Consider the following 10,604-nt stretch of genomic DNA (forward strand, 5'->3'; position numbering starts at 1 on the left):
GCATTTCTGTTTGATGCCATACAACCTGAAACATGTGCCAGAACATCTCCCAAACTGTAACTTTAAAAAATTGTTTGTTTACAACATATATATCTCAGATGGTGACATTAATACATTTCCCTTGCAGTTTATTTTTTTGAAGTAGTGACACAGAGAACAAGTTTTTAATTGGGAAAAAAAACACTTCAGTTTGAAGTGATGCTGATTTCTTTTTTTTTCTTTTTTTTTTTTGGGGAAGTCTTATTTTATATCTTGTGATGCAGTAGCAGCTGTTGTGGTTTAACCTGAATATGAATCATTTTTAACATGCTGTGTTGTCAGTCAGCTTTATCTGCTCGGAGCCTTATTAAACAGGATGTTATGAAACTCCATTGTCAGACAACATGTACCCTCTCACAGTAAATGCCTCTTTTTTTTTTTTTGCAGCTATACCAGCAGTATTGAGGCTGACAGATGAGCCTCCTCTGAGTGCTGAATCTTAACATTCATACTCAACTCATTCACAATTTAAGTTGAATATTTATCAAACACAAACAGCAGCTGCGTGTCACAGTGGTGGTTTACTTAAAAAAAAAATTTTTTTTAAAAAGGCCTGAAAGTAAACTAACCTTTTTCCATTACTAACCTGCCTCATCAGTTTACCATAAACATGCATTTCAAACTATATAGACAATTTCTCCAAAATATTTTGTTACATTCTGGGAGATTTAAGTATATTATCCCTCGGCTGCTTTTTGTTTTGTGTGTAACTGATAAGATGACATACAGTTGTAAAATAAATATACAATATGATGAATAAAATTAAGTGTTTAGAGATTCAATGTGTGTAAATCGTTTCCCTCACACTCAAGTATTCATGTTCCCTGATGGAACCACTAGAGGGCAGTGCAGGCAGGGAACATCAGTGTCAGTGCTTCGAATCAGCTGGAGTCTACATTTATATCATGTTAGCGCTTCTGTAGCTTTAACTGCTTCCTTTTTGTGTGCACACAAATATACTAAAATGATTTAACAGTTTTACAAAAGGTGAATAACCTTTCATACAGTCATGAATTCACTTAATAACATTGATCTGAACTCAGAGCACTTTCATGTCAGATCTTGATAAGTTTACTGTTTAAATATATATCTAAATTAATAAAGAAGAAAAGTTAAGGCACTGGCAGACTTATTTGAAAGGTGCTCTTTGTTTGGAACACAATTGCTACAGTAGTCACAAGGCGGATACCTGTGCCACATCTGTGGGAGGAGAGGTCGACCGCGAGCACTAAAATAATGACTCAGCTTGTGTCCACTGTGCTTCAGAGCCAGCTGTCATAATTGAAGATGTATAAGAAGTCTGCAGAGTTTTGTCAGTGTCAATTGGACCCCAATGATTTACATTTGTAAAGTGAACTAGTATTGAAACAGCCCAAATCTGCCCTGGTGTTACTTTGGTTTTTCTCCTGATCCGTTCTCCAATGATTTAAACGTCTCCCAGAAGAGCCTCGTGCTGCAGTGCTCGCAGCTGTGGACCAGAAACGTACAAGTGTGACCATACCAGGCCCGGCTGGATGGGCTGTCTTCATTTGAAGACGATTTAAAAGCTAAGCCTTCTTGATCTGTGTAGACTAATCTGTAAGGCAGGCCTTGTTTGACCCTCACAACATGTTAGAATAGTCACTGTGACCACAGCTTCATAAAATGAGCCTGTGAAGTTGTATAGATGTCTCTAGCACTTTCTTTTAGCCAGACAATCAAGAAAGCTCTTCTTGGCTCAACAGTGAGTCCAGCACAAAGGGCCGCATCCTTTGCCTTTTTGTGGAGCAGGAAGGGTTAAGAGGAAGTGGAGTTCTGCAAACTGCCTGTTGACTAAGAAAGTACCTCAACATTAATATACATAGAACAATTTTTTAATTTTCCAGCATGCACCCATCATCGAAACTTCAGACATTAACTGCTTCCCTTTGGCCTCAGTGGCCTTTAATAGCTCTTACCAAAAGGTGTTTTTTGAGTATATTGTTAAAATCACTCGCTTAAAGAGGCAAACAGAAAATCATGTGAATGTTAGAATAATATTCTGCGTTCCCAAACTGTGCGTTCTTTTGTTTTTCCAGATTGTTCACATTTCACTTTTTTTTTTCTTTTTTGCCTTTCTAAAAATAATCCCACAAGTCAGCCTTTAACCAATTCATGCAGATGATCGGATGAGCGATAGCTTGCCAGAGAAGAAGCACTTCCTCTTTCATCGGTCCTTATTTACTGTCAGATGTTGCACTGAAAGCACTTGTTAGCATCTGCCATTTCAGCAATGGATCTCGGCTTGACATCAGGCGGTTTCACAGTTTTTGACAGATACCTAGACAATATCCTGTTTAAGGGCAGAAGTGTTTTTCAAGCAGCAGAAAGTGACAAATTTTATGGTTTTTTTATGGCACTGGTTCAGATGTTTTATCAACTTTTTTTATTTTTTTTTGCCTCACGGCCACTAAACTATACAGATTAGAAAACTAAGCCAGGCAGTCTGTAGTTGCACTGACAGGCCTCAAGCTTTCGTGTGGACATTTGAGGTACTCAGAGGATGAGCACATGAGAACACTGACGTAATCAGAGCAGAGATATCTGCTGAGATCTCTCCTGGATGAGCTGGAACAAAAACATGTGTAAAGGGTGAACCTTATCTGTTTTCCCTGCTGACCTTTATGACTTTGAGTGAAATATAATCTCAGATATTGGATCGATTACAATGAAATTTGACACAAACTTTTGTATTTCTGGATAAGCTGAACTTTCTGAAAGGTTTCCTGTGGTGTCACACCAGGTCAAAATTTCAGTTTGCTGCCAAGGAAGTCCGGCCGCTCAGCAGTCATCTTAGCAATTTCTCTGGGCATTTCTTTTGATACCTGTGTCTATATATTAATTGGGATAGAGGCATAACTATAATTGGACACTATCAGGCACACACTCATGCTCCGATGGATGCACCAGGGGTTGTTTAAGGTTCAGAATCTTGCCCAAAGATACTTCAATATGTGGCCTGGAGGAGTTGGGATGAGACCACCAATCTTCTGCTTGATAAACCTAAAAAAAAAAAAAAACAGTAGGTAGACTTACTAACATCTTTACAAAAATGCTGGGTCAATGTGCCTGTCACCAACCAAAATTAGACAACAGAAAATTGGAAAAATGTTGCCTCCATCCATTCGCTTCCGCTCATCCTGTTCAGGGTCGCTGGAGCCTATCCCAGCTATAGGGCGAGAGGCAGGGTATACCCTGAACAGGTCGCCAGCCTGTTGCAGGGCCAACACAGAGACAAACAACCTTTCACACTCACATTCACGCTGTCATTCACACAATTTAGTGTAGCCAATTAACCTAACCCCAGTAAGTGCATGTCTTTGGAATGTGGGAGGAAACCGGAGTACCCGGAGGAAACCCACGCAAGCACGGGGAGAACATGCAAACTCAGAGAGAGGGAGAGGCCTGGGCCAAGGTGGAATTGAACCCAGGCCTTCCAGATGGTATTCTAACTGTGAGGCAGCAGTGCTAACCACTGCGCCACCGTGCTGCCCAAAATGAAAAATGTTGCCTAGTCTGATGAATTTCAGTTTTTGCTGCAACATTCAGACGGTGGACTCAGAATTTAGCATAAACAGCAAGACAGCACGGATCCATCCTGCCTTGTATCAAGAGTTCAGGCTGCTGCTGGTGGTGTAATGGTGTGGGGGACATTTTTTGGCACACTTTGGGCCCTTTAGTACCAACTGTGCAATCCTTTAAACACCACAGCCTACCATGCCTTTATGACCACAGCATACCCATCTTATGAGGGCTGCTTCCAGCAGGAAAATGTGTCATGGCACAAAGCTGAGATCATCTCAAACTGGTTTAACATGACAGTGAGTCCAGTGTAGTCCACCTTTGGGATGTGGTGGAACAGGAGATTCACATCATGGACAGCACCCACCTCACTGCCTATAGATTCCTATTCAGTGATATAGCCCTCTTTTATAATGTCTCTGCTTTTGTAGGCATGCTACATCTAAAAAAACAAATCTATATGCATGCTATCACCACCATGCTAAACACATGCACGTTAACATTTAGCTCATTTAGCACCGTGCACACCTGCTTTCAGGATCTGAGTCAACTGAATTTTATTTGTCCGCTCCCATCCACTCACATTTGCATTGACTGAGCTTCAAGAAACTGGGATGCCTGCTTCAGAGAAAACGTGAACACATGACACTTTCACTAAGTCTCGCTTGCTTGCCTGTGTTGCTGTAATTGGCAACTTACCTCAAATATGGACCCCCATAACCACAGCTGGGCTGTTTTTGCAAAGAAAATGCAGCTGTGTGAATGCGTGTTTGGCAGGTTTGTAGTACAGTGCATGCCTGTGGCTGACCTGATTTCAGACACTGTATATGTGGTCTGAATATGCCTTGTAAAAATCAGTCTAGTGTATTATCATATTAACTTACCTGAAAGTTATCAGGGTATGGCTATTTTGTGAACGCTCTTTACCCCCCTTTTTTCTGTCTTTTAACTTTTAAAATGTTTTAGCTGAGTAATCAAATTGAGTTCCTCTTGGTCAGCAATCTGCATCTAGTGGCAAAGTTCCTTCCTCAAATGAATTTCTCAGTATAATCCACCCCTTAAGCCATTTTGTCAGGCAAGTTTAACCACTTCATCGCTCCAGGTCTTCTTCCTGCTTCCAGTGAGATATCCAGACATCTTTATGATACAAGAAATTTTTTTGCTTCATAATTTGATTTCCAGATACTTGCCACAGTTAGTTTAGAAGTGCAAGAGAAGTCACCGTTCACACCAGTTATTTGTAACTTAATGAAATTCAAAACAAAAGCCTTCAAGTAACGAATCTCTTATCATCTACCGCCCTGGGTTGACTGCAGTTCTTAACATTTTTTACTTATTTTTACCTGATTTTCATCAGTGCAAATGAACAACAAACAAAAAAAGCTTCACTCTGTAACTGATTTACTGGCAAGTTCATATCGTAAAAGATATGTCAATATTAATAACATTTCGAGGGTTTGACAAGGCTTTACTCTGGTTTCTCTTCTTACGTTCCAACCACCATGACCCTGAGCATCACCACAGTGGTATTTTGGTTACTTTCTGGTTAGGCCTCCGGCACGCTGTACAGCTACACAGTAATCTACCAGCTTTCCCACTCCCACGCCCCTGAGCACTTGCATAAATCACAAAAGCACAGAATGCATTGAATGCATTGAATGCATTGCACATATAGGTGTTTGTGTGTGTGTGCTTGTGTGTCTGTGCGCACGTGCTCCCAGCACCGCAGACTGAATCAATCGTATGAATCAATATTTTAGGGGTCCAAACCATTTTCCTCACGAGTGCTGACTTACTGGAATTTCACACCGATGATGCATCTTGGTCTCAGCGATAGGAAGGAAACCTCAAACCCCTCCTCTTTGAGATACAAAACTGGGCAGTTGCTGCACATCTTAGCAAAACAGGAAATTTCATGTTTCCTCTGCTGCTTATAGCAACAGCTTGCATCACAGTACTTCTGCATATCTTCACACACACATACATATACACCCCCACACCCGCTCACACACTCACCAAGTCCCACAAGAGCACAGCCACAGTTTTACATTGGGTTATCAGGATTAGCGCCTTGTTTTAAACCACACTTCATTGAACCAGGCAATCTAAAAAACTAATTAACCCTTTGTTTAAAAATTCCATTGTCATACACATTTTTGCTACAAACAGAATTTATTTTTATTTTATATATATATTCAGTTACATTTCTAAATAATATACTGTACAAAATACAGTTATGATGTCATCAGTACGACGTTGGCCTCAAACAGTTCTTTTTGATAGATTTTTGTAGCAGTGTAGGCTTCAAGGTGAGGAAAACTATGATAGAAGTTCCTGTAAAAAAAAGCACGATGGGGACAAAAAGCAGAATGTACCAAAGTATCGATTCCCCGTCATTAAAACATGAAATTGACTGGGAGTTCTCCACTCTGTTGTGTCTGTGGTAGAGATCCTCACATGTAATAGCTGACTGTTCAACCATGTTAACAGTCTTTGCTGCTTCAAATGTCCTGAACCATTCTGTCTGGCAGCAGTTGAATGGATTTCCTGTGAGGAAAACAGTCTGAAGTTTCGCAGCTAATGTGTTAGCCTGACCAGAGGGGATGGTGGAAAGCATGTTGTCCCTCAGATCAAGCACTTTCAGGTTGAGGTTTTGGAGTGAATGGGGAAGATTGGCGAGAAAGTTGTTCGAAATGTTTAAAGACTTCAGACTCTGGAAATGGGAGAGGTCGATGTCTTGTATGTAAGTGTTTCCTAAACCTAGATGCTGCAAGGTTTTGCTAAGACTTTGTATTGATTTATGGACGGTTAGGCCCGGGTTATCGGACAGTTCCAAGAGTGTTAGCGACAACCCTGTGAATGCAGTGTTTGGAATTATTTTAAGGTTGCATCCCTTGAGGTAAAGGTGCCTTAGGGATATAACATTTTTCCAATCCACGCAAGTTGAATTAGTGTGTATGCTGATCTCAGCTTCCGTAGAAAGGCAAATGTCAATGTTGCTGTAGCTGAGATCCACTGACCGGATGCTTCGCAGTGATGAAAATAATTCCAAGGGTAGCCACTTAAGACCGTTCAGGCTCAGGTTAAAATATGTCAAATTACCCAGAGTGGTCAGAGTATCTTCATCCGCTGAAACCTGGTTCAGTATGTTGTTGCTAACATCCAGCTCATACAAGCTACTGGAAAACTGTTCTGATGTTAGATTTAAGGTTCTCAGGCAGTTTGTGCGCAGTAGAAGTCTAGACAGAGTGAGCATTTTCTGGATGAATCCTTGAGGGAAATACTCCACGTGATTTCCTATCAGATCTAAAACTTCTAGAGAGGAGATATCACCATGAAGACTGTCGTCCCACAACTGAGCAGTCACATTATTGATGCCCTTCTTAAAATTGTAGAACTCGACAGTTTTCGTTGAGTTTGGAAACATGACATTGTCTGCCAAGTGTTCGTAGAATCTAATGACGTTGTGAGACAGGTAAAGGTTCCTTAAATGACTTTGGCTTGGCAAGAAAGGAAAGAAAAGGAGTTTGTTGTGTGATAGATCGAGGGTCTCTAGCAGGAAAGTGTCGTTGAGGTCTTGTCTTGAGATGAACCATTCAATGAAGTTGTGGCTGACATTGAGGACCTCCAGCTGGATCATGTCAAAGTCAGTCAGACAGGGCAGATTGTTGAAGGCCAAGTTGAGGCGCTGTAGATTCAGACTGCTGCCAAAAGCATTATCAATCTCAAAAATTAAGTTTCTTTGTAGGTCAAGTTCTTTAAGCAGATGCAGATCGCTGAATGAGGCTTCATCCACTCTCTGCAAAAGGTTCCCGGAAAGATTGAGGTACTCTAGGGACGTCAGGTTTTGAAGAAGCAAGGCAACCATTACATCGTTAAGCTTATTCTCAGAAAGATCTAGAGCTATAAGACCAGGTAGCTTTCTTAATGCAAGGCTGGTTTCTTCGTAGCCAGTATAAAGACTGTTATTCGCCAAATTGAGGTTTTTTAAAAGTTTTGACTCTTGAAAAGTGTTTGATTCTAATTTCTTCAAATTGTTGCAAGCTAAGCTCAGGGAGGTTAGCGAGGGGTAACGGAGAAGAGAGGTATCCTGTAGTGTTTGAAAGTGGTTGTAGTTGAGCTGAAGCTCTTCAATGGTCTCTGGCAGTCCTTCAGGAACAGTTGTGAGCTTGAGATTATTGCAGAGAGCCGTTTGTTGTATCTGTAAAGAAGATGACAGTGCATACTTTAAAGTTTGTGTATCAGTTGCTGCTTTGTAATGTTTTGGCTTTTTAAAAATCATGCAGAAACCAAATTTCTTTCTCACTTGGCAAATACATTTGAAGAACCTAATGAATACATACACTTAAAATATTTTATTTGGGGCAAATTTCGGGTTACATTCATGTTCATATCATGATTCATTTGGTTGTTGGGCATGCTAGTAGTAAAAGTCTACAGGTGCAATATTGTCTTTTCCGCAAGTCACCATGAAGTCTGACTTTAAACTTGCCGAGTGCTTAGGTCCAGTTGTCTAAAAAACAAATTCCTTTAACATTATCCTCTTAAGTACTTCATGTGTGGTCATTTGTAAATCATGCTAGCATGCTAAACTAACATAATGAACAACAGATTAGCATATTACTGTTCGTGCAAACATTTTGGCTTTCCCAGGCTCAGTGAAACAGACAGTGGGCTGCAGTTTCGCATCTACTTGATCATAACACAGGTGACCAAACTTTAATCATTTCCTTGACGTATAAATTTTCCATTAGCATGCTGAGTCACTGGACCACTCAAAAAATACATTTTTATTAAAAGAGATATGCATATTAAAACCAGCTCCAAACTGATAAAATTTTTCAGTTTTTTCCCTCTTTGGTACTAATTTTCACCTTGATCATATCAAAAATATATGAATACAACTTTTATTGATTTTATCAGTTTATTTTGACAGATTTTTCATTTCTAGAATGATTAAAATTTATAAGATTGATGATAGATTTTTTTTTATAATTGACATCCACTTCCAAAACCCTGTATTCATTATTAATATTCATAAATTTAGACTTTAGGGCTCCTAAGAAAGTCAGAAAATCATTAATAAAATATATAGTTGTCCATGAGGTCCAGTCACTGTTACAATTGTTGTAAAGTTGCTTATGGATTTAATCTGGACAGATTTGGATATATCTAAAGATATAAAGCATATATGCAGCATGCTTTTAGAAGGAACAGAATTGTTTTCATTACTCGATGCTTTGTGTCAAATCTGTGCAAAAATGTAATTTAATTTTTACAAAATATCCATTATGTGCAGAGTATGAGTATTTTAAGAATGACAAAAAGAGACATTTTTTTGAAAGTGTACTTTCTTACCACAGTGACCTTTAAGTATTTACTAAACCGAACATGAAATTATTTGGCCTTTTGCATGTGACTGTACTGTAAATGTTCCCCAATATTCCTGAACCTTCACGCTAGAACCATACTTCACTGGTCTTAGCAAAGTTAAATGAAAGAAGAGCATCTTACCAACTGACATCGATGGTGCTGTGGGTGACTTGAGACCGGTGTAAGGGTTCTCCACATGAGCACCAAGCAGAGAAGGATGGGAGTGAGCCTGTGGACTGGCATTTTCTCATCCTTACTGTTGAGAATACAGTAGAAGGAGAGTGGGATGAGCCTCTGTATGATTAGTTACAGTTTTTTGTTAGTAGTAGCTGGATATTCAGCGTAGGCCTGACAGTTGATGTGATTTTATCAGCGCGAATTGTGATTTTCAGTTTCAAACTGTATTTATTACGGTGGAACGCCTTGTATTAAAAAACTGTAATATGATACACTGTTTTAAAACGGATATTTGTGTCTGAAATAAATAAATAAATGAATTTCTCCACCCTAAAGGACTATGGAAGGACGAAGCAGCTTTACATTTAAGGTCAGAGACGTGTACGGGCAATTACATTTAAATCCAACTTTGAGTTTCATTTTCCAAAATATTTGAAGCGCTCATATGAGAATGACTGATTTTGATTCATTGATTTGAGACCTGTTTCGGGTTGTGGGAAGAGGTGGCATATACTATCCTGAGAACAGCCACGGAACATTTTTGCAAAAATTTCCCAGATTTCAAATCAAACCACTGTGTGACGCATACTGAGTGTGGAGGCTGTGCATTCCTGTTTGGCTTGCGCGCATTGCTTGCCTGTTTATTATTGCAAACATAGCATTAAAACTAATTAATAGAAACCTTTTCTTGAAATGTTTTGTCTTTCAATTTTCTTTGCTCATCTTGCCACTTCTTTTTTTAGTCTGCATGGCTCACCTTGAGTAACTATACCACTGCTTTCAGCACAGTTTCAAAACTATGTTCTTGGGGTGAAGTTGACCACATGGAAAAATACATATTTGTAGAATCTTACTTTCTCTAAGTGATATTTACCAGACATAATGCAGCCTATTCTTTTTTATTTTTTTCTTTAATAAGACCATGCACTGGATTACAGATGACATGCAAAATGTAAAGCACAATTACTTTACCTGTAGGGATTGCAGTTATGCATGCTATATGTTTGCATTCATCAGGAAACATCTGCATGCCTCAAACATAGTCTGAAAACTATTATGTTGCACTCACATTTGTTTATAAGAGTAGTGTTATTGTTATATATATACGTGCATGCAACACTGACAAGCTTGAGTGTATTCAAAAACAGGCAATCGTTAAAAGTATCTTCCTCAAATGCACCAACTGCAAAACATGCATTCTTAATTTAGGCGATGCACTTTGCTTCTTGTTGTACAAAGTTCATTTACTTACACTGGTGGTTAGGTTTGGATTTGCCAAGCCACTGACGGTTGCTCCCCTGACCATATCGCTGGTTGACTCGCAGAGTGCATTCACATGTGTGTCAAGTTCAGCTGCTCTTCCCTGCACTGACTGAAACACAGATGCCCCTTCTTTACTATTCACGGAAGTAGGCAGGCAACGGAAACCAAGTCACATGGACAAGCTGCAATCAGGCAGAGGTTCTCAAGCTCGG

The 10,604-nt window shown here is 39.5% G+C and overlaps 1 protein-coding gene across 2 annotated transcripts; it reads right to left on the reverse strand.

The window, feature by feature from the left end:
- Positions 1-5,744: 5,744 nt before the first annotated feature.
- nrros (negative regulator of reactive oxygen species) lies at positions 5,745-10,604 on the reverse strand. 2 transcript variants are annotated; one of them, XM_030756809.1, is made up of 3 exons: positions 10,382-10,604; positions 9,094-9,208; positions 5,745-7,780 (listed from the first exon to the last, which is right to left on the reverse strand). In XM_030756809.1, exons 2-3 carry the CDS (start codon positions 9,193-9,195, stop codon positions 5,825-5,827), a joined length of 2,058 nt encoding a protein of 685 aa, XP_030612669.1. In that variant the 5' UTR covers positions 9,196-9,208; positions 10,382-10,604; the 3' UTR covers positions 5,745-5,824. The 2 variants fall into 2 exon arrangements, with proteins under 2 accessions (XP_030612669.1, XP_030612670.1); XM_030756810.1 differs by lacking the exon at positions 9,094-9,208.

This window comes from Archocentrus centrarchus, chromosome 20 (genome assembly GCF_007364275.1).
Source record: "Archocentrus centrarchus isolate MPI-CPG fArcCen1 chromosome 20, fArcCen1, whole genome shotgun sequence".
NCBI classification, from domain to species: domain Eukaryota; kingdom Metazoa; phylum Chordata; class Actinopteri; order Cichliformes; family Cichlidae; genus Archocentrus; species Archocentrus centrarchus.